Source organism: Antrostomus carolinensis, unplaced genomic scaffold (assembly GCF_000700745.2).
Source record: "Antrostomus carolinensis isolate BGI_N321 unplaced genomic scaffold, ASM70074v2 scaffold9334, whole genome shotgun sequence".
Taxonomy (NCBI): Eukaryota; Metazoa; Chordata; class Aves; order Caprimulgiformes; family Caprimulgidae; genus Antrostomus; species Antrostomus carolinensis.
The window spans coordinates 175,407-200,875 of NW_010310088.1; the positions used below are offsets into that span (position 1 = coordinate 175,407).

Genomic DNA, 25,469 nt, shown 5'->3' on the forward strand with positions numbered 1-25,469 from the left:
CCCATAGCTGCCTTGACTCATTAAACAACATGCCATATGATCTCCCTGCACAGTGAACCTTAAAAATGAGAAATGTGATGAAACTTTAAAAGACCTGATTCATAAAGTCTCTGCCACTGGATGCTCTCTGGCAACAAAGACCAGAGAGTAATCTGGAATGAACTAGCTAAGAAATTTCCTCAACACGCAGCAGAGATTTAAGTGACCCATTCTTATTTGCACTTTAGCACTTCCAAGCTATGCAAAGGCCTCCCAGAAGTGACCAAGAAGCAGATATGAAGCTCCTTTAAGGTGCCATTACAAGATTTTTGTTGGGGTACAGTCACATCAATGTGGATCAAATCCCATGTCTGGTACCAAGGCTGTTAGTGTCACTACTTGCCTGTTATCTCCAGCAGCACAAAATTTGCCATTCAGTTGTTTACCAATAGCAACATCTTTATTGGCCACCTCTGAAGTATAGGAGAATCCTTAACTGAATCTAACATTGTACTATTTGGGGATCTTCTATATTGCTTACAGAGTTATAAACAGTTGTATGAGAAGCCAGGATAAAATGTAAACTAATTACCCTCAACTATGCAAATTAAGCTGGTTTTAATTCAGGTTTTAAACGATTTGAAGTTCTCATTGCACAACAACTACCAAAAGCAAATGAACACTACATTTTTCTTTGCAGTCTTCTGCCTCTTGCTGCAGCACACCCAAAGATGCACTGAATTATTTTGCAAAGTCTATGCCTTGGGTACAAGGTGTGACTCACAGTTCACCGGGGACAAGGTGCCATTCTGAGCCTCTCCAATCTGCAACAGTGGAGGAGTGGCACAGGAGTTATGACATTTTCTGCTTATTTAAAATAAGCTCTTAACATACTCCATTGCCTCTACTAAACAAAAGTGATGCTAATCCACAAATTCCTCACACTTGGTGCTTCTTAACAAAATGACACTTAGAAGATGGGAACAAACCTCAATGTGTATTTAGAACAATGCAGGAAGTCTCTGTTCTGTCTCTTCACACGGCTCCTTACAAGGGTCACTGTGCTTTTTCCTGGCAATTTGACTTGAAGCTGCTAAGTCACCTGGAACACGGTCACAACCACCACAGTTCAAACTCAGGTCTCCTTAAAACCCACAGCCCTGTGCCCTTCGCATTAGGCTATTCCAGGTTTCTCAATTCACAAGGCAGTGAAACATCCAGCTGGCTTCAGTATACAAAGTTCCTGACTGTATACCACTGCATGAAGTTACTCCATACTTCCCCTTCCCCACCAAGGCTTTCTCTTCCCCTCTGTTGGATTAAAATGCTACAAATACATCCAGCAACTGGTTCAAATAAAGTTTTTGCATTCAAATGTTTCTCCACCAAGCTCAGTCACTGAACATCTGACTCTCGACTATGCAAGAGTAAAGGATAACCAAGCACAAACACACTCACCTACGTGTCATCTTCCTTCTCTTCCAAGAGAGCACGCAGGGCTTGTCTAGAAAAAAACCCTACATTCCTAACAAAACACGTGTTTGAAATACTTTTGACTTTGTTACAAGACTCCTAAAAAGTCGACAAGGAAGTCCTAACTATTTGTTCCATCCAAGAAGGAAAAAACATCATGCTACATTAAACAGCTATATTTTAATGTTCTGTTTATAGTTATGGAAATTTGGTTCATTTTAGCATCAATAAGTTCTGATTGTGCTAATCAGACAAGAATATAAATGAGCTTTTATGCGCCTAGATTTTCAAACATGTATAGTAATATGGTTGAGGTTAAGCTTTTGCTTTACAGCCTTGTGTTATTTTTTTACTGAAAGCCAAGTGTGAAAAATACCTTATAAATACTGATCCCCAAAAACCTCACTGATATATACTCCCTGTACTGGAAAAGTTGAAGGCTAATATTATCCTATTTGTTATTAAACAAAAAACTGAAAGGTTAATTATGGCAAAAATGAAGCTTTTGTCCAAGAGGCTAGCAGCAGCACATTTAACATTACCAAAAATTAAAAATCCAAAGCATTCATTCTGAACATGATCATTAAGAACAATAAAATCAGAACAGTTTCTTCTAGAAGGCTTTTTAAAATACAAACCAAAGTATTTATTCACAGTTCTGTTTTCCTGAACATCTGCCAAATTATTCAGCTTTAGATTTCAACTGCAGTGTACCTCTCCTGTTTTTCAACTGTCATTCACAACCACTTTAATTGTTTCCCCCCCCCCCCCCCCCCTTCCAGTTCCTGAGTTTTCCTAGCAAGGGGCTGAGACAGTTTTCTGCACAGCAAACTTCTCCCAAAGTCTCCTTTCCCCCGTGTTTCTTCTCAATGTCTTTTATCTTTCTGCTTGGGGAGAAAAGGGTTTTCCCCTGCCCACCTTGGTATTTCTATAGCATGACTCACCTGCAGATCTCCAGCCTTCACAAAGCAACAAGCACCACTAGATCTATTTTCTGGTTAAGAAGCAGAAGATTAAAGGTAGTACTCAAGACCCTGGGAATTACCACACTAGATGAGATTACTCATCCATCTTGGTCATCATTTATTCCTCAGCAACAGCCAACCACAGATACTTCAGAAGGTAGTTTAATCAATGAAGATGGCTGAACAGCAAGCCTGGGATGCTTCTGCCTAGTTTGCTGTCAAAAGGCAGAAGAAACAATAGGATGGCTATCCAGGCAATAAATGAAAGCTTTCTTGTCATTTCATTACCCAAACCACCAGAAGAAAGGCAAAACAGCCAAGCTTTAAGCTTTTATGTACAGCAGGGACAGCCTGGCAAATAAATAATGACTTTAATAGATGCTGCCAGGGGACAGGGAACAGATAAGCTGATGCTTTAAGGGGGATCCCAGCTTGCAGAGAGATGACACAGCCTTTCCTCAACAAAGCTCCCAGTGTCCCTTTGTACCACCGTGGGATGGAAGGGGAGGGCTGTCTGATGTTGGGGTGGAAGCCAGGTATCCTGCCAATGACTCCCAAGACCTTGCTTCCTCTGAAGCTCTGCGTTGTCAGTGTTAGACCCTCCCAACCCAAGAAACAGCTGTGAAGAAGCTCCTGTCCTACCCTCATCACACTGCAGGCATGCTACGTGCTAAGGAACAGCTATGTACCTTCAAAAGCTACTCTCTCAGAGACAGGAGACTGAAATCATACAATAAGTAGGCATTTACTGAATACCTGGCAATGGTCTATCTACCAAGAAACTCAGCAAACAGAAGTCCCAAGGCACTGGGAGTTGTCACCATTCCTATTTAATAAATATTTAGACTGTGGATTTGAGTAAGTATTCTGTTAGGGGTTACTATTAAATGCACCCAAGCTCTAAAACCTATTACAAAAAAATATATTGGAATTACTTGCCACATTCTATCATACCTTAAACTGCACTACACAGAAGAACTGTATAAATACACATGTACAGCTTTCATGCTCAGTAATATTTGCAATAACAAAATTTTATTGCAGGATAAAAAGCACTTTGAAAATTTCTTCTCGGTAATTTATGTAAAAATTAGAATTGCTACTAGCCAAAATTTCTCCATTCAAATGACATAAAATCTGTGATGAGTTTAATTAATGAAGATAAAGAGAGCATTTGTGTTGCTGAAATGAAGCATTAATTGTCTGGAGGAGGGGATTCAGCTTTAAGGTTAGACAGTATCTGCAGCAGCAAGTAACTGCTTTTCAAGAGGAGGTTTTCTTCAGCTTAGAAGATGAAGCAGAAACTGAAGAGACTTCAGAGGTATTCAAGGTCTCTCTTCAACAGGAGTTTTAGTATCACAGCATTTTTAACACTTAAGGATGTAAATATTGTAACTGCTATGAGTAGGCCCACCATTGAAATACAGACTCTTGTAAATCCACTGAACTTGGAGAAAGTCCACTAAGACAATGACAACCTTTTCATTGACCTGGACCACCCTAGGTTTACATATGGCTAAAAATAAAAAAAAACAGGGGATCCTGATGAAGGAGACTGCATGTATTCCCTCACTTAATTCAAAGTGAGCGGATTAGCAACATTCTCCATTACTGCTCACCTTCTGACTGCAACATTGACAAAGAATAAAAAAAATATGAGTGTGCTCCACTGGTAGGCTGAAAATGGAAAAGCTCGCAGTGCTAAGGCACAAGTGTACAAAAAGACTGCAGTTGTATTAAAAGCAAGAGTTGCATCATGAAGGCAGAGGCAACATTTACACTGGTTCATAGCGAGAGGTGAAACTGGGTCTCCAGTAAGCTACCAACATCTGTCAGTTTATAGGCAAAAGATGCCTGCAGCATGGCAAATTTCTGGCTTCCCAGAGCTTAAATGTCAGGCTGTTTTCTGTATCCTCTGCTCATCATAGTAGAGGAGTAGTTAGGCTTGGAAGTATGTTGGGTTTAAGTGCAAAGGGCTATCTACAATGGGCACCTTTTCAGATTTACAGCAGCAATTTTGTTTTCTGTTACCAGATCTGTATGAAGCACGTGTGACATCAAACAATTCATAGAAAAGCAGAACTCTAAGACTGGTTCCTCATTTTGAAGCTAATTTAATAAGCAAACAAAATTTTCTATCAGCGTAATGAATCTTGCTAGCAATATACAAGCAATCCAAGCTAAACAATTCTGACAGTCACTATTGACAGATGCATTTTAACATTATGACCATACAAGTATAACATGCAAAAAGGATATCACTATTAATATGCAAAACCATTATGCATTAAGATACGGCCTGGCTCTGTCTGAATGCTGTAACTCTTAATGAAAACTGAATTTTAACAAGAGCAGTGTCAGAGTAGTAAGTGATGATAGCTTTTTTTTTTCTCTACAAATGGACTCTCACTCATACAGTAACTCCTCACTGAAGACTAAATCAAAATTATTGCAAGTTTCTAAGAGCTATATCTGCTTTGCACAGGGGAAGAAAGTATCATTGACATTCTGCCAATGTCCAAGAATGCTACACTAAGAATTACACATTTATGACTGCAAATATACTCCTACACAGGATTAGTTTCAATACAAGAATTCACCAGAAACAAGAGTTATTTCCTCATCTACATTAAATCAACAAGATGTTGATGTTTGATACATCCCTTGTTTTCAAGAAATACATACATATAAAGTAAAAAAAAAAAAAAACAAAAACAAAACCCCAAAACCACAACACTCCTGTGCCTTCAAAAGATGTATAGCCACAAGGAAACAGCATCTCACTACATAAATGCATATGAAGAGGAAGATAACAGGATACATCCATGGATATTGGGCGAGAGACTAAGCTCTTTAAGCAGACTGCACATGTAACTGCCAAGCAGCGTGGACTGAGATCACATCCATTACTGTGGTCAGATCCTACAGCAGGACTCAAAAACAACCCCCACAAACAAAACCAAACATATCCCAGATTGATGGGGAAATGTATGTACTAGTGCATCTGTAAACTTAGTACAGGAGCAAGGTACTGGCTTTCTAGATCAGCTGGATAGTAAGGATTTGACAAAGATTCAACCCTGTCTCCATTTATACTGGATGCTAAAATGAACAGGAACATTGTTCACTCATCTCATTGATCTTACAGGATCCTCATATTTGGGATCCAGGGCAAGTGCAGTGATATTAAAAAGTAGACCCATATCACCCTTTTTTCAGTAGGATGCTCTTTTTACCTCTCTATATTGCTATGGGACAGAAGATGTAAGGTCCAAACAGGAACCTGAGATCCTTTATACATGCCCAAGCAAGCAAGTCACTCACCACCTCATAAATGGTATTCCACATGTGGAGAGCCAAGCTTTCCCTCTGAAGAGGGTATTTCTACTTTCATCATACCACAACTTAATAGCAACAATCAGTAAGAACATGGAAGGTTTGGTTTCACGCTCTTTGGAAAATAAAGAGTAAGAATCATGCTTTCCAATTTCCTAAGTCTCCTAAACTTAATACTAATAAAGAAGAGAGCTGTGGATCTGGTACATGACATTGCTGAGCCTGAGGGTTTAACTGTTTTCCTGTATTAGATCAAGAGAAAAAAAAATTAAAATGAAAATGAAAACAATGAAAACACTTGAATTGACATAAAGAAATACATATAACATGACCTAGTTTTAAACTCAAATGGACTATTAAAATAAGGAATTAGAAAGAAAACCTCCCTGTTGGCAAATTTCAGTGTAAAGGGACAGAACAGGAACAGCAGTTCAGTGTCCAAATGTGTTATGGCCCAGGTGTTTTTTGGTTTATACATTACAATAGTTTTTGGTTTGTTTGGTCCTCCCCACCCACCAAGGCTTGTAGTGGCTGAGGAAAGTTTAATGGTATTTTTTGTTTTATATAAAATGCAGACAGTGTTAGGATACACTATTTGTGGTGGCAACAATTTAGAAGCTTAGCAGAGAAAGTTAGCCCAAGCAGATTCTACAGGTCTCGCCCTGGACATGCTGTTTGAAATGTGTCCTTTCATCTGCTGAAGAACAAAAGTTTTATGCATTTACAGACACGGTTCTCCTTGTTTAATTTCTTTGAGCTTTCACTTTATTCACAGCTTTCCTCCCCCTTCAAACATCCTTCAAAAGCTGTTTTTCCTCTCAATTCTCTTTAAAAAGATACCTTCCCAGGGAGAACAGAGCAGTCAGTTCTAGCAGTATAAAACAGCTGAAAACATAGAAAATTATGAGAAAGCAAAATAAACAAATGCCTGTGCTCACACCAGTGCTGCTGTGAAAGGCTGGGTGAGCAAACACACAGCACTTGTGCCAGCTGGAGCTGATGGAGGCAGGGGTCCCCACAGAGCTCACTCTTCTCCAGTTGAGCAGCCCAGGAAAATGAAGCCAAAATGAGCAAGAGTGGTAAGAAGAGCCAGCTGTCATGCAAACTGCAAAGAAGCAGTTTACACACTTACACCATAGGCGTGTACCTTGATTATCTCAGATGTTCACCATATTCACCAGTCACTGCAATAGCAGCGCATCACAGTCTGCAGCACACCTATCCTCCTGCATTCTGGAAACAAAGGAACTGCTATCCAGTTCACCAAAAGAGTAAGTGAAGTCAGCTGGGTCACTGGGGAGGAGTGGAAGTCCATACTGGAGTGAGGAGAACTTGTAACAGACCTGGAATCAATTAATGACTTCACCACAGATCACGGCTTAGTTTTGCACTTCAACTGTTCATGTTGCTTTGCATATTTTACTCATTTTTATCTTTGAAGTTGTTCTTCAGAGTAATTTACACATAATACCAAAGTATGTGTTTTGAAATTCCTTTCCTAACAAGGTACAAATTTTGAAACTCTCTCTATATTTATATATTTAATGCTAAGTAATCACCTTTTTGCTCCCCAAGGTAAATGGGCAAAGAGACTGCAGGATCATTAGTCATACAGATAAGTATACATCAATAAATAAAAACCCAAGGGCCTTTTTTTTTTTTCATTAGATATTTTCACATCCCCATTTTGATGAACTGTGAAGATTGACATAGGATAAATGAAAAGCAATTCAATACAGGACACTGCAATAAGGGAACTAGTTTGAAATACATTATCTGTAAGGACAGAAAATGCCAAGGTTTATAAGCCAAGATCAGCAGCATCTCAGTTTCTGTAGCTATGGTGTTATTTCATAACATTCAACTGCAGACAGGTCTTAAAAGAATTGTCTTTTTGCTTATAAGCAGAGCATAAGAAAAATTGTTTTCTACAGAGAGTCAGAATACTTGCTGATCTATCTTAATGATAGGTTAAAAGTAATATTCGCAAAACTGCTTAACAACTTGTTTTACATTTACAGTGTGGTCTTACTAAAATCTGTCTTGAAATAAATTAAAATCCACTTGGGATTGTGCAGTTGAGAAGCACACTGTTCAAAGGGTCCACTAGTAATATTCAAGCAATTGAAACACACGGGTAATGTTAGCATTAAACACATGCCCAGTCTCAAAACAGCAGACGATCCGTATGTCACAACTGAGACCTTTCACAGAGGTTCAAGTGAGATGGGTTAGGCAGCTGGAAATGCCTAATTCAGGCTGTTCAGCAAGTTACATCTGGCTCAAACTCTTGTCTCTGCAAGTGCTGACCTTAACTCCAAACAACATTCTCAATCATACCAATATAACCACATTAAGTCAGGGATATATACCAATTATGGGTGCTCAAGGCTTCCAGGTGGTCCTGCTCCATCAAACCATCTGACTTTTGGCAATGTGAAAAGTAGCTCTCTGCTTGACTTCTTGCTGGTTCGCCAATCTACCAGCTCCTCATGGCCACTAAACTGACATCTGGGACATACCCTAATTGAAGGGAGATGAACTGAAATAGATGCAAAGAAGGGCTAGCAGGATGAACGAGGGAAGAGAACACTCTTACACAAGACCAGAACCACTTGCCCTTCAAAATATTAGCAACATTTTCCCTGTTACTGCGATGGTCATTAGAAATTAAGTACTCTACTAGTAGAGTAATTAGCTGAATAACAATCACTTCTCTATTAGCAAACTTAATGCTAGTCAATGCCAACTGCACTATTGAAAATATTGAACTTGGTCTGACAGATGTTAATTGCTGAATTTGTAGCTAACATCGCCCCTTTCATACCATGTCCTCCTCTGGCAGTTATATTTGCTTAGAAGCACACACTTGCTACTACATTTTTTTCAGGAAGTAATTTGGTAGACCTGGTGTTAATACAGTTTAATGTAAGAAATCTTCCCATTCATCCTGGATCCTTAAGGCAACCTTTCTTCACAGGCAGCAAAACCAAAACTTGCTTTCATCTAAGCCGCTTTTAAATATGACCCAAAAGAACTGAAATGACATGAAATAAAAATGTAAGAAAGATTAAAGGATAAAAAAGTCCTTGAACAGATGTGTGAAAAAATCTTTCATCCTTGTAGAGGGAGGTTATGTACTTCTCCACATGAAGCACTACCAAGGTCAAAGTGATCTGAGTAAAGCTTTGAGGATGTCACACCAATAGTTCTACAGATGTTGCAGACAGCAGCTCATACTCCAAGTAGTTGTTTGCAAGTCTCCAACTGGAGATGTTTCATACCACATCAGCAGTGCCTGGGAGACTAGGAGAACCCTGCGCTATTTAAGAGTTAACCTCCTGTCCTGGGTCTAAATGTTACCTCATCTATTATCTCAAAGGCTTTTTCCATTAAAAAAAAAAAAGAGCATATTTAAATTCGACACAGCAAGCCAGAAGATTCACATGCTTTGTGATTTAAAAAGATACATCTTCAATAAGGGTAAAGTGATTGTCATTTTCTAAAAGAACATTTTACTGCATGTTATGTATGAATGAAATATTGGGGTTTTTTTAGCCTTCCTCTCTTATACTACCTGTATCTCAGATATTTGTTACAATCCAAAGGATAACTATTAAATTGTACAAATGTAACTAAAAACTACAGCAAGATGAAGTTATTAGTCCTTATCTTCTTTACCTTATATCAAACAAAAAAAAATTATAGAAGTTATTTTCAACAGATTAAAAACCAAGCTTATTTTTAGCATCAGTGCTCATCTAACACTAACATAACCATGAAATAATTCATTCTACTACAAATAAAGTGCATAATGCCAATCACCAATAGAAGTGATTTATTGCATAAAAATTATTCATACATTTTAGTTAAGTATTGCAAGGTCTCTCTATCCATCCCTGTGTTAGAGCTGTTGCAAAGAAAACACATTATTTGCAACAGATCCAGGCTATAAACCATTTGATTTGCATGTTTCAATTAAAGCATGTGTGTATATACTGCCCTCCTTCCCAAAGCAGCACTGATCACTCTGAAGAGGATGCATGTAGGTAACCTGGGCACAATCAGCTACGTCTGCTCTCTGCAGCCCTGGCAATGCCAGTGTGATTTCAACAGATCACCAAGAATCAACCCCTGAGGACAGGGGCCTCTCCTCTCCCCCTCACACACACCCTGGCATTGCTAGGGATGCTCAAGCAGGACATGTGCTGAATGAAGTGATCACCAAGAAAAGTGAGGTACTTCTGCTGCTGCTATAAGCACTGACCTCAGTGAGGTGAAGAAAAATGACTCACAAGAGCTAACACGGCAGGAGAGAGAAGACCTGAAAAGCAGCCCAAGTTCCAAACACTGAGAACTAGCTGGGTTATTGTCTGGTGGAGTAGGAAAAGAAAACCTCTGAACTGGTGCAGTGATAACATAGCACTACTCCTCATGAATAAACCCATTCTAAAGTAAACACAGTTTTGAGAAAAGCTGCAGCAATCATCCCCAGTTATAGCAAAAATATAAAGTTTACAGTCAGGGAAAAACACACACTGCAGCTATTAAATCAGTATACCTACAATGCATGCATTACTAATAACAGCCTTAACATATTCAAATATCTTCTGCTTGCTTTGAAAGCACAGCCCTATGTAGTAACTTTGAAGGAAAAAAGTTACTTTAATCCAGTCACTGTTAATATTTTGTAAGTTATTTATTGCATGTTTAGTTTCTAAATTCTACACTACATTTGCATTTCGAAGCCTTTTGGTTCTATTCCTCGAGTGCAGCTCAAATCTGGAACCTAGAGACTTATGCGTAGCTCTAAACTGGAAGTTAAGAGATTATTGTATATTATTACCTCCAAGACAGCCAATAAATGATACCAGGAACAGCTGTTTCCACAGCAGTAGCATCTTCAGTCACCTAAATTCAGTAATTCTGGTTCAGTCTCAGGTGAACTGTAAGTTTAGTCTTCCAGGTGGCAAGGTTTAACCTGTTAAAAAGAACAAACATAAAATTGAATCCCATGATGATCCCTAAGAACTGCCTTCCTTGTTAATGTACTTTTTAATAAACATAAAGTCGACAGATCCTCTAATGTTCCTCCTTTTTCCTATGACTGAACTGTCAACAGAAGGGTATATACATATATACACATTTAAGTATGTCTATGAGGTGTTAGAAGCTACACAGTTTAGCAGCAGCAGAGCTGACGGGTAAATTGATTCTGTAGTTCCTACTTCTCAATCTCCAGCATTTATTTATTTGTAAGAAACAGTAGTTTTTAGAGGAAGAGCACATGAGATGCTGTCATACACAAAGTACAGTAGTTCAATGCATTTGTTACAAGAACAGCTTGCACTGCACTGTGCTGGCATCAATCTGAACATGTGCAATAACTGATTTAACTAAAGCCATGTCTAATCCGTTACTTATTGTTTGTTTTCCATACTAGGTCTGTACTCAATATGCATAACAGCATTGTAGAACTCTGACGAGGATGAGCTAGCAAACAAAAAACCACCAGTGAGCACACTGCACTCAAGTGCATGAGGTGTAATGACATGCTATGAACTCATCTGCTAGCTTCCATTTCTACCTTTGTTACTGGCTAGATGAGAAGAGGTTTGCTAAGGTCTACTACTCTAACATTGTTATTTTACTTTTATTTTGTCCTAAAAAAGCTTTATAGTAATTTTTCTGAAGTTGTTGCATTTCAACTGTGGCCTTTGTATTTTGTGTGTGTCACTTCCACAGCATCTTCTTTCCTCATAGGAAGGGTCGCTGGGCAACATTTGAGGTTCTGCAGTACACAGACCACACTAAATGGTTCCTTCTGAAAGTAGTCTACAGATCAATCATCAGAAATACTACTCAAGAAAGGAACCATTAAATCTGAAGCACCAAATCCGAGATGTCTGAACTTGATTTTTTCCCACGTGAACCATATTTCACATTACGGTTGAATGTTTCTAATACTTCTGTAAATCAGGTGTCTGAATTTCAAGCTAAGTACCCTAGAAAAAGAGATCACAGACCGATACATCCCCATCCCACAAAGTGCCAGGAGAAATTCAGCTCCTCATAAAAAACATCACATGGCCCTTTGCCACAAGAACAGTGTATTTCCATATCCTGTGATCCCAGCTCCCGCAGGGCTCATATCAGCTCCCACCACAAGGCACCCGGCCCTGGCAGCAGCATCCTCTCCTCCATACTGTCATGGACTATGCTTCCTGATTTTTTCAGGTGTTTCTAAAACAAAAACCAAGCAAACCCCAAACCTCACATTTCTATCAAGTAATAGGTATTGATCACTCAGCAGGTACCTGCTGCCAGCAATGCTGGTACAAGAGAGATCTTGCTGTAGAGGTACAACAATTCCCAAGTACCTAAAAATTGAGGAGAGGAGGAGATCCCACCCTCAGGCACCTCTCTGGTTAAGAGCTTGAGGAACCATGCCCAGTTCTCACAGACCACGATCTGAAGGAGTTTATCATATGCAATTAAAACCTTATTGGTTTCCAAAAGCAGTCATGTAAGTGCAATAAATTCTGGTATGTTAAAAACCCAAAACAATGCTCTGGCAACATTATAATTCTTCCTTTCTTGGGGCCAAAAAAAAACCCCCAAACAAACCCCAAACAAAAAACAACCCACAAACTGAGGTCAGATTCACATACTGACATCACGTAAAAGAATGTAGAAACTTGTTTTGCATCAGATACCCAGTTCAAGATTTTAAAACAAAAAATCCAACCCAACAAAAAAACCCCAAAACAGAACAACAAAATAAAATATGAATATATTTTACAGAAAAACAGAAAATGAAAAAAATACTTTTTGCTGAAATGGGAAAACTTGAGTTTTGTCATTTCCTGCCACGTTTCCAAAGGCCACCTGCAAACCCTTCCCCTGAGGAAGGTTATCCACAGGCAGCCAGAGACCAGAGGCAGGACAACCAGACACCCATCCAGGACACAGCCACCTTGCTTGAGGACCAGCTGCTCCCGTAGCCATCAGAAGCCAGGGCTGTGCCACTACCACGCCAGCCTGGCACAGGAGCATCTCAGGACACTCCCAGTTTGGGGCTGCAATGCTAAATCCTGCCTAAGCATCGTCATCCTAGCCCGTGGAAACCAGTGATTGTATAGCTGAAATGTGTGCCCTGAGAAGTGAGGACAGCCGGAAGGGAAGGAAGGGGAGGAGGTGGAATGCTAAAGTAGGTCACTCTTCTGTGTCAGCTTTCTTGCAGTCTTACAAGGAAGGGCAAAGAAATGATGGAAAAGCTAAATTAATTTGATTTTGTTCTTTAAGTGCTCTGGGCAAAGCAGAACATGATAGATCAATTTCAGGCCACAAAAAAGTGCTTTGGCAGAAGCTAAAGAAATTGCAAAGTCTTATATATGGGCATAAAATAATAAAAAACACATCCCAACCTCTGCCTGAGTTTCATTTTAGTAAGTTTTAATATCTAAAAGAGACTAGTTACCAGCCAGTTAACCTTGCAAGATTTAAATTACTTTAAATGCTTCATTTTCTCTCTATTCTGAGAGATTTTGCTAATCTAGGAGCTATTCCTGAATACCTAAAGTTTCATTTTTAAAACATGACACTTAGTAGCATCCAAATTTATAGCTTTAAGCCAGCTAAACACATCCTTACGCTCAATAACAGCTCAGTTCTTTACAAAGGAAGATGCAAATTCATACGCACACCAATTTAACACCAAGCAGAAACCAAAATATACAATTTTTTGAAAGTTCTCCTCAGTTCATTGTTGAGCAACAGCTTTCCCATTAAAGAAAAAAGCTACAAGGAGGTTTTCTCTACCGATGCCATCCCAGTGTGCTGGCAATAGGTACATGATGGGCTGCAAAGCATGAGACCCACCACAGGCTCCCTGCCCTCCCCTTCGGCACCCAGGCCACCTCTGCCACGTCAGGGGATGGTACTAGGCTGTTGACAGACCTTCAGTGAACATTTATCACTGGAGTAAGTTTGTTGCTAGGAAATTGCTCCAAAAATCAAGTATTGACTACCATTGCAGCTCAGCTTTACTGGAATATTTTTTTTTAAAAAAAAAAGGAAAAAAAGTATTAATCTAAAAATTAGATCCCCATCAGAACAGACAAAAATCCATTACTCTGGATTTTGGTTGCAGTGAGTTACTTTTCATAATACATGTATTCCCATTAGCTAGCACATGGAAATAATCTGCATCAAAACTATTCACTGCCAATGCAGGGATTCAAAAATCAGATGGCAATGCTGAGCATCTTTGTCACCTTCAGAGCTCCTAGATAACCCCAGTCATTTTTCAGATCATCTGCATTCAGAAAGAGGTGAGAAAGAATACAAGAAAAAGGCTGCAGCTCCTTGCAATTTGACTGTAATGTTTCAAATATGTCACATCTTACAAACAGAGTAATGTAATCTTAATAGCAAAGAACAATTTTACCTCCCCTTCCTTTTGCAGAAGGGGGAGATCTACAACATCGTTTTGGTGCTTTTAGAAATAAATGGACTTAAATCACCTCCATAGAAATTCAGGACTTTGAATGTAAAGGCCAGAAAGAATAAAGACAAGCAGCACCTGCTCTGATTGGAAAAGAAGGTAGAGAAACAAAGGGAGTAATACCCAGAGAATATGTAAAAGGAAGTATAAATATATATTTTTAAATTAGAAAGTTTCCTGGCATTAGATAGTGCCCTGGTTTCAGGAGAAGCCAAAGATATTTCAAAACAGTAAGAAAGCAAACCTGTGAAGTAGTGCAAACACACCAGAAAAAAATAAGTTATTTATTTAGTATATGTTTCTTTGACTTTCAGAGATAAGTAAACTTATCAGTTTAAAACCACCAGCCAAACAAATTACGAAGGATGAAAGCACACACATATAAAAAATATTCAACTTGATTTTTCTTACTTCAAAATTAGCTTTCCAAAACCTATGCACTTTCAGATCATACAATATAGCAAGTGATGGACAAGAAAGTCTGAAAGAAATAGAAAGTTTGGGAAAGGTTCAAGAGTCAGTAATTTTATTCAGTGACCTTAATTTTTACTACCCAGCGTCAAGTGGAAAAAGCAGCAGGTCCCCAAAGGTGGAATTTTTATTTCTATATATAGAAATGGAACTTGTCAGACCTGGCTGACAAGTTAAAGTTTAAGTTTGAGCTAAAGGAATTTGTAGTATCACTGAGTCTAAATTAATCAGAAATTCCTGGAACTCAGGAGAGCTAGAGAGATCTAGAACTTATTTTTCTGTATTGACCACAAAACAGCAAATAAACTGATGGACTGACACTAGAGGTCAGCATATCTTTGCAAAGAAAAAGAATTATTACAATCTCATCTTGATAAATTATATTAAAACTACACTTAATGATAAAAGTAATCTCCACAGGTCATCATAAAAACAAGATGCACTGATTAGTGTGGAATACCCCTCAGCAATTTCAGTCGCCTATTTCTATTTTCAGGGGAAAAAAATGGTTTGAAAAATAACCATTTCTCATTTCCCTCAAAATTAAACTACTAGCTGTGGAAAATTACCTAATTTACTTTGTTTCAATGAGGAATGCCTACATGGCAGACTCATCTTCCACACCACTGAACCAAGTCTGTGTCTTTTATAGTCCATATTCCCAGACTGACAGGAACCAGTGCCATGATGAAAATATTCTAGCTTTGGAACAGTAAGCATCCAGTTACCATACATGCTCAGTAAAAAACAAAAATATGTTTCAAAGATGCTACAATCATAAGCTTTTGAAAAATGCCAAAGAAATAGAATAGAACCACTATAAAAGTAATATGTTTGCACCTAAGTTCATCAGGTTGGTCCTCCTGTAATACTGGCTAGTCTCTAGACTTTGCTTTGATACCAAGATAGCCCAGTTCACTGGGATCTGTCTCTGTTGAGATGACTTCAAATCAAAAGTGTTGAAGGCAGATGGAAATATCAAACCAAGGGCAGAACTACCCAATGCCAGAGTTGACCATAGATTTATTTTTTTTAAAGTCAGTTTTATATCTGTTATTTGTTGCACCAGCACAGCCATAGGGCCAGCTCAAGATGAGCACATCTTTCCTTTCTGAGTTCTCAGAAGGGCTTTCTGTCACTCAAAGGAAATAGTTAATTCAACTATGACATCATCCAACAGGCAGATCTACAGATTAAAGTATTTGAGTAATTTAATGTTAGAGATTGGAAAGTATTTGAAAAAAAACAAAACTCAAAGGAAATACTGAATATTACAGAGCCAGTACTGGCAACATACTTCTGAAAGAAATGCAAATGCATCTGACACACTTGAAAACCTGACCAGTTAAAAGCTCAAGAAGCATGACAAAGAATAGAGTTAAAAAACTGCTAAGCAATACTATGGTTTGTTCCAAAGAAAAGTTTAAAATAGTGCTCCAAGGAAAACTGTGATTGCTCTGACTCCTTTGGGGTCTCATTAGATCTTTGTTCCACAGCTGCATGGTAGCACCACTCATTAGCAAGCAGCATTTGCAGGTAGTAGTTGTGAGTCTGCCTGTGGCTCTTTCTCAGCCTTCCTATCCCTACAGGGAAAGCAACAATAGACAAATCATCCTGAAGAAGTTGGACTGTAAGCACAAAAAGGAAGAAGAAAGTTTTAGAGAAACTTCACCATTACCCAGCACTAAGTAGGATTAAAGTCATCTCCAGTGTGCCATTAGCAGAGACTTAGTTAAAAGCATCATTTCAAACAAAATTAATTTACAAAAGCTTAAAATACAAGAACCAGCAGCTGTTCTGTGGAAAGTTTTATTACAGCTCATCTCATCCCACTGCATTTATTGACTCTCAGCCACGGTCCCCTGCCCATCCATCCTTTGCACTTGATCTAAATCTCTGTGGTACATGGACCACACAGGTGGTTCTGGTTTACAGAGCATCTTCCCAAGCCCTATACTTATTTTAGTCCCTCCTTTCCCACTGGAGCATAGAACATTTGTAGTAATTGAATGCCCACTCTCGCTGTATACTATTCTTTCTAGAAACAGTGTCACCGAGTTTATACCTCTTATTCATCACAACATTAAGATCCTGTCTGAATATGCCAACAGGTTTACCCAACTCTAGTCACACTTCTTCCATTTAAGAGCTATAACCACTAAAGAAAGCTGTAACTCAGCTGAGCCTTTTTCCCTGGGGAGTTATTCCATGTCAACAAAAGCAGTGAAGTTGCAAAAAAGAAAATAATTAAGGAATGACATTTAACTCAGAGCCCTGAGGAATCCTACTTTATTTTAAGACAGCCATCTTCCACAACTCTGCATATCAACAATTTGAGAGCCTCTTTAAACCTAGCCAGAGGTCTTTACTTTGCACCACCTGCAGAGACAGTCCATCTCCATCAATTTTGGGACGCCCATGGGAACACTTCACAAAAGAACCAGCTTTGCATTCTTCCCTAAGTTTACAGGGAAATGGTTATCAGAATCTCTTTTAACTCAATTTAATCAATTACATGATACATTTTAAAGTTAGCAACTCTTTTAAGCAACAGGAACTCCAAACCCAACATACATGGAACCCAACATTCTGAACACAGCAAATCAAGCTTGAGGATACATTTAGTTACTGTCATTAAAAACTAAATTATGTCTTTTTTTTTTTTTTTAAAATGTTGGTACTGTGAAGGTGTTACACTAATAGAGTAGCTTAATTTTTCAAATTCAAAATAGAGATATTAAGAGAATTATATCGCTCTTGTCTACCTCACTTCAGTTAACATCCACACATTGGTAAATATGAAAGTTCATGAGACAAAGCAGATTTGGACAAAAGTTCACTCTTGAGACCTTAAAACTTACCTCAATACTGTTTGGTTTTTTTTCTGTCCAGCCACTCATGGCTTGTGATTAACCAGTTTATCAGAAACAAAGTATTTGATGTTTTCTTACCATAAAATTTTGAAAAGCTTTAGTTACAGAAAATACAAGCATTAAAAACAAACAAGACTGCTACTCACAGAAGGAACAGAATTAAAACACCTATTAGCCAAAACACCTGCTATGACAATATTAACTGCACATGCATCAGCCAAGACAGTTGATTTTAAGTAAAAAGAGCACAGTCCTGATGCAGATGCAAGTGCAGATTGTGTCCTTGCTGCCGAGGGATGGCCCTGGAGCCCCGAGGAGCAGACCTGTAGGTTTGCTGCCGCATTCCTCTGCACACAGACCGCGTGTGCCCTACTTCATTCCCTAGTTACCATCAAGCTCGCTTCCAGTTTCCAAGTAAAATCGTCTCTTCAGTACCAAAATTATACTTCCAAAGCATACAGGAGGAAAGGGTGATTTTACAGTGTAACAAAACTTTCAGGCTGCAACTTCTTGGTTAAAAAAAAAAAATAAAAAAAAATAAAAAAAAATCTTTTACCTATAGTAATCAGAAATCTTGTCTATTTAGCACAAAGAAAAGTTTGAGGTTTCCCGCAAGTGTTATTAAAATCTAAAAATATATCTGTATTCATATTCAATAGTCATCGCCAAAAGCCAACTTCTGCTCTACTTTAAATACCTCCGTTTATTACCATTATACAGATACATTCCTCTACACTTCAGTAAATTATTAAATGCCTTCCCAACCCCATGCTACACAACATCAGTGGAACAGCCTCTTGCGTTTCAAACCCCTATGATTATCGTGCTGTAATATTAAAACTGCAGTGCCCCCCTGATGGCATGACCTATGCTCTGTCCATTAATTCTTCCTCTCTTGGAATAACAATATTTCAAACCAATAACACACTTCAAAAAGTCTTTATTTTTTTTTTCAGAAGAGAAACTTGTCACAAATAAAGTATTCCTCTGTTATTTTCAAACCTATCCCTATAATTTGTATGCCTGAGGCTTTCCCCTTGTAACTTACCAATTTCAGACATCCTTTTGATAACAGATATGGGTCATCACCTTCTACCAGGCAATCCAAGACAGGTACTACCAGAGGTCAGAAATTCTTTGAACCCAGATGACAAGATGTCACAAATCACTTCAAAATAATCTAAGGCTCTAGAATTATGATAAATAAATCAAAGCTATTGGAAAAATCAAATATGAAGTTGGATCAACTATGCTTTGTGTAGCTGCAGTGAGGGGAAAGGAGGGGACCTGACTGTCTAATTTCTATTTCCATAGCTCAGATGACTATGATGTTTTTGGTAGATGACTATGGTAATTTGAATTACCAGCTCTCCAGGGCTGCTGTAGTATGTGCTGGCCATGAGCACAGCGTGCCTTGGGAGACAGCGCAATGCTGCAGCTGAGTCAATACTTAATCTCTGAAAATAAAACTGACCTTTGGCAGTTGGAGTTACACGGGAGTGAAGAATGGCTAATAAAAGTAAGGAGCCTTTGTATTAACATAGAGAGAGTGGTCTCTTGTGACATACAAATAATACAGTATTTCTTTCAAAAAAACCTTTGGTTCCATCTCCTACAAATCATAATTTCAAAAGCTTCTTTTACCCTTCATAGTTGCCCAAATATAACTCATCACTTACCACTGCATACATAATTTCACTTTGATATTTCTTGGCCAGAACAAAGTTGATGTGTACATCTCGCCTTGTCCCAGCCGACATTAACATCCACCTCCCGCAGGTCCCACCTCACTTGGCCAGGGAGCCCCACAAACACTGATCAGGATGGGCTGGCCTGGCTCTGAGGGTCACCTACAGCAGTTTGTCCATCGCTCCCTCTTCATCAGAATTTTAAAGACTGCTGAACTTCCAATAATCCTATTGCCCACAGTAATACCCTCTAGCTCCAATATCATTTTATAAGCGGAATGTGTCATTCTCCCTCCTATTTCTCCTGTAGCAATGCAGTACCTACACAAAATCAGGGTATAGGACAAGTGACACTCATTCAACCCTTCAACAGGCTTCAAATCCCTGAAACTGGAATTCAGGCAGTTCCATTTACCTGAACTAAGGCCTCTAGGGAGCAAAGAAATGCCACAGAGTAGCAACAGACCATCTTCAACCACTTGCAAAAACAAAACAAAAAAGCCAACACAAACCCCAAGCATTTCCTGAAGTCTTCCCACAACACAGGAAGATTAAAAAAAATAAACAAACCAAAAAAGCCTAAGCATAGACAGACCATTAAACACCACCAGACAAAACAGCAACACAGTCAAACTGCTTAAAGTTTTGACAATACATTACTCTGTTACAAAAAAGCATACAAAACTCAACACTAAAATACTCTCAACACCAGACTGCACCAAAATTTACAACAACAGGTCCCAGTGTTTAACTATCTGGAATAGATTTTTCAACCTTTTCCTGATAAAGAAGTTACTGTGATTTGCAAAGCTCCTTATAACAAATACTGCTGCTCTTAATCCCAAAAATATTCATGAAAATGTATGTTTTAGTCATTCTCATCTCTCTCACTACAGGAGACCATACAGAAATTCAACATCCCAATCTCATTAAACTGAGAATTTAAACGGCAACATATGAGAAAATCATAAAATCATTTCGGTTGGAAAATACCATAAAGCATTCCGTGTCTAATAATTTTATAGCTGACTAATTAAATATCAGGACACTTTGGGCTTGAAAAAACTCAATTATAGATTCTATAGGTGAAACAGTAAAACATATTGCTAGCTGTGTATATATACACATACATACACATATCTTTACAGCTGGCTATATGTACATATCTAATATAGATACACGTAATGATCTATATTAAACAGACAAGATGAACAAGAGCCTCTGAGTGCCCAGGTTCCACCTGCACCTCTCCCATCTAAAGGCCACCAGGCTCCTGTGGCTTCCCACAACTGCTTGGACTCAACTTTGCTTTTAAATGGAAAAAGTCTCCAAGATTTTGTATTTTAAAGCCTTTAATAATACATTTTAATGCAGGCTTTCCTGGCCAATTTACTCAAAGCAAGAAGAGGCAGCCTTTCCTGTGGTACATTTCAGAGCTACGATGGCCAGGTTTCCTGAGGTTTTTGTTCGATTGGTTTTGAACCACAAATTTAGCTTTTTACATAACTTATCAGGGAGTCACTACAAAGGAGGGTATAGCAAAGACCCAAACATGCAATTGTATCATACAACTGAGACAGATGATTGTCCCCTACATGGGTCCTCAGGCACATTTGTACACTAATAGGTGTGAATTTAATATTTTACTACCTCACTATACAATTCTTTCTTCTTGACCAATATATCAAGGAGAAAAACTCCCTAGACCAAAGTTGACATAAAATTGATGCAAACTTGTTGGTAAGACACATTGCTCTACATGCACAGTGATGAAATATTTCTCTTCTTTCCATCAGCTTCAAACACAGGTTTCTTTCTTCTCCCTCCGAGCAGAAGCAAGCAGAGAGGAAGAGATGACCACAGGCAAGCTGACCTGGGACAGACCCCACAGGCTTGTTTTCTGCCTCACAGCCAGATAAGCAGAGGAAGAAGCCTGCAGGTTCCTTTGTTGTTTCCCTGTTCTGTAGGGATCCTTTGTTGTTTCTTCTTTAGCTATTAGACCTCTACAGTTTTGGCCATGGTGAGGTGTCCTACATATCACTGAACTAGCAGTAAATCCTTGCTTTTAAGGTCACCACACATCTCTGTACAGCAGTCTTTAAATTAATACACACATGCTAGATAGATTTTATAGAAAACAACTCAGTTTTTTGAGTTTGGGTGGAGACATGGAGCAGTTTGAGTGGGGAAGCCAGTCTTCTGCTCTGAAGCTCAATGCATCCTTCAAAATGGCCCCAGTGATGGAGAAGCCAAGCCTAACGCTGGGCCATGCAGAGTATTACATCAAGGTAACTGCTCATAGGGAATAATTCACATCAAACCATCTTATATAGTAAAAGATAACAGAGAAAAACAGCACTGGGGGAACATTGCAGTCCCATGCAGAGATGTCACCCAGTGAGCTGAAGGACCAACCCCATTTCCCCACATGCTCTAGTCACAAGACTTGCTTACAATCAACACACAATGGGTGAGGAGATGCATTGTCTCAAATTAATTGTAAAAGAAAAATTCCCAAGAAGTAAGACACTAAGAGGTCAAAATGGCATAAATTCAAGTATCTAGGAAAAAAAAGGAGGGGGGGGGGAAATGAGAAATTTAAATTTTATATACAATCTTACCAGTCTTTTCTTATTATTTCAAAATATCTATAGCCTGGGAATAGAGGAGCTAGATAGAATTCACCAATTTTAGCAAGGAACTGAGCTTCAGGAGATATGGTCACAGGTACCCTTAATCTATTGTGTCTATGATTATCTCACTCAAAGTCACATGCAAAAAAAATAATCCCCTGCAGCATAGAGCACTGATGTGAGAGGAAAGCTCAAAGTCACAGCTGAATGGTTATAGCTGAACCCATTTCACTACTTTTTTTTTCCCCTTCTATTTCCTACTTGAGACCAAGGCAGCTTAATCTGCACTGATGTCTATGAAGTTTCACTTCAAAAGTTATTCAGCCCCAGAGACTTTCCTCTCTTATGAATAGAAATAAAACGCTCAAATATTTTTTATGCAAAGTTTTTTTTAAAAAGAGAAACTGAGATACTGCCTGAAAACTTAAGTACTGCATTTCAGCCAAATTTCAAACTAGTAGCAGAGATATTAGCCCCAAAGTGAGATTATAACAGAAAAAAAAAAAAACACTTAAACTGAACTAGCAGGGAGAGTAATACCCACTGGAGACCATGATAAAGCTGCTGCAGATGTTCAGTTGATTAGAACGGCTGATGAGCTTGCACATGACACTGCACTGTAACAGAATCGAACCATTTAATGGTTACTATTAAGACCATAGAATATGGTATTTTAAAGTTATTTTTATTTTAATAGAACAGCGTCTCATCTCTTCCCACTCTTCGCCTGCTCTGTCTGGCCCCACGTATCCCTGCTCCCCTCTGCTACTGCAAAGTGACTTCCAGCATTAGTTTAGATACACGAGTTCTTCATTTACTCACCACTGGAAGAGGACAGTGCTCAGACCACTGTGACAGAAAGTAAAGGGGAAGAAGGAGAAAACACAAGGAACAACGAAATGATAGCAGGTTATCTCAGTTTTGTATAATTTAGAGATTAAAATTATTATTTGGGTATCCCTGTTACTCAAGTCTCCAGGTAGGAAATCAAGTCTCAGCCTAAGAGTGTAATTTGAAAACAGCTGAATGCTAGAGGTTAAATTTCAACTGAGTTTTTTTCCACTGATACTAAAAGAAGAATGTCAGGGTCCATCTCAAGATTAATGCATGCAAAAGGTAACCACAGCTGATCAATGGTCACAAAAAAAGGCAAAGAAAGTACCAGACTTGTTAGCTAACAACTGTGAAACCTCTTTTATCCCTCCCATGTAACAAGGCCTCACTTTCAAGCTTAAAAAAAAAAGGGGGGGGGGTACTTGACAAAAAGCAGCATTTAAATTACTTAGCAAGATCTCTTTAAATATCAGTACAAGGTTAGATGTGATAAGGACTACACTGGCTTTGCTGGGTAAGTTTGACAGCTTTAGTTTTAAAAAAACCCAAACAAAACTGGAAGAAACAGCGAGCTAAACCGAGATAACATTCAATGGTGATGAACCTGAGAATATCTAGAGTACTGAAAAAATAAATTTCTTGACTTAGGAACTAAATTTAGATTAGGAAATCTCTGTCTGACATAGGTTCCCAAAAACCATGGAAGGAGAAGATGAGGAGGGAGGTTAATTGGTTTGTAAAGTATTAAGAGTACCTTGATACAAAGTGCCCTAGCAAGAAAACAACCCTGCAGAAGAGTCACACAGAGAGAGAGCATGGAGTTTGCACTGGGGAGATGGATGCAGAAAGAAACCCAAATTTAATTTTTGAGGTGCAAGAGTTTTATTTCATTCTAATTATAATCTTGTTTTGAAATCATTCATGGTGCTGAAGCACGTCTGAAAAGCTTCAGAAAATCTGCACTTCAACAAAGCTTGAAGCTTTGTTAACCAAAGAGCTCCACTTTCCAAATATCACTATCTTTTATCCACAGAGAAGATTGTTTTCCATGGTGTCTAATAGGAAAGTAGCAACAAATCCCAGATCCCAGAAGATGCTGGGGGTTTTTTTTTTTTCAGATCTCCAAGATTCACTTCATATCTTAATGCACTTGGTGTTGCTCTCACTATTAATCACATGCTGTAGACCAACAGAAAGTGCCTTTCCAGAAATAACCTCAAACTAAATTCATAATTCTTTATAAACCAATTGGTTTATAAACCAATAAACCCACCGAACCAGAAATCTCAGCCCTTCTGTACTGGCCTACAGGCAGCCAAACTGCTTCACTCCCTTTAGCAAGATTCACTTCCACCTTTTATTTAAAGCACTGAGTGGAAACTGTTTATATCATTTAATAACATACCCGTGTTTTGAGCCAGAACAGGAAGGAAAACCCAGAAGACAAGAGCAATCCTTTATGAACAGCTACACTAGAGACATTCCACATAACTTCACTCTGTGACTACATTTGTATTATCCTGTGCTATAGGCAAAGCTTCCCGGACAGTCCTACATAATACTTTTTCCTAATCTTCCAAGACCCGGGGGAGCATCCCTCAGCACTTACACAGATGTTCCTACAGCAATCAAGACCTTCTAAATTATGTTTTTCTGGAGTTAGCTTCCTCAAGATGAAAGATCCTCTATGAAGAATGAGGCACACATGCACCCAACACACAGATGGTTTCTTACCCTTCTTTGCAAGGAGAGATTATTTTAAGTTGAATAGGAAATTTGAATAGTCAGATCTATGGTATTTGGCACACTTCTGCACAGGGCAGAGAAGGTGAAAACTGGAACTTACCCTGAAACAGACCCTTATAGCACATAGTGCACCCGGCTTTAAAATGGTACTATCAAAGCAAGAACACAAAGTATAAACTCTACAAAAAAAACTTGTACAGGAGTACTTGAAGCTGTGCGTACAATGCGTATGTTTTTAAGTTATACAAAGTAATTTTAATTCTTCAAAAGCTTTTGGAGCCTTTTTTGACTAACAAGACCATTAAATTCAACTGAGCACACACAATGAATCCAGGAAACAAGATTTTTCAAAGTCTAATATTTGAGAGGCTTTCAAGATTTCTTTCAAATTCCAATAATATTAATTGGATCTACATATATTTGACATAGCAGAGAGGAAGAATACCATAAAAGAACTTTGTTAACTAATGATAAAGCCTTGCTGGGATTTTGTCTCTCAAAGTGTCAGCCTCTTTTAGTTAGAAAAGTCCAAGGTATGTAAAATATATCCCAGTGAATCAAAGGGTTCTATTTTTTTTTTTTCCAGAATTCCTCCACACAATGCAGAGAACGCTTGTGGAATTTATCAGAATAATACATCTCGTGGGGCCCAGGAGGATTCACAAAGGAATCAGATAAATAACACAAATAACAAACGTGCCCAGAATGATAGTTGCCTGAATTTATAAAGTAAATAGGTGCTGGAGCCAGCGCTGCAGGACACAGCGTGCGGCTGCTGGAGGCAGAGGGAGGAACCAGCTCCACTGAGCACCAGCTGTAGGGACAGACACAGACCCCATCAGGCTTGTGGTACCCTCCTCCAGGTGACTGGTGTTGGCCATTGCATGGAACATCCATCCAAATATTGAGAGTGACTCAGTTTGATAATAAGTGATGGCAAAAGACAGTTCTAAGATGACGGGGGG

The 25,469-nt window shown here is 38.7% G+C and overlaps 1 protein-coding gene across 1 annotated transcript in view; it reads right to left on the reverse strand.

Moving 5' to 3' along the window:
• CNTN3 (contactin 3) overlaps positions 1-19,363 on the reverse strand; it is an 89,659-nt gene extending 70,296 nt beyond the window's left edge. The window contains exon 1 of the mRNA XM_010166296.2: positions 19,283-19,363. Within this exon, the coding sequence (XP_010164598.2) occupies positions 19,283-19,363 (81 nt within the window). The remainder of the gene's footprint in view (positions 1-19,282) is intronic.
• Between the last annotated feature and the right edge of the window lie 6,106 nt (positions 19,364-25,469).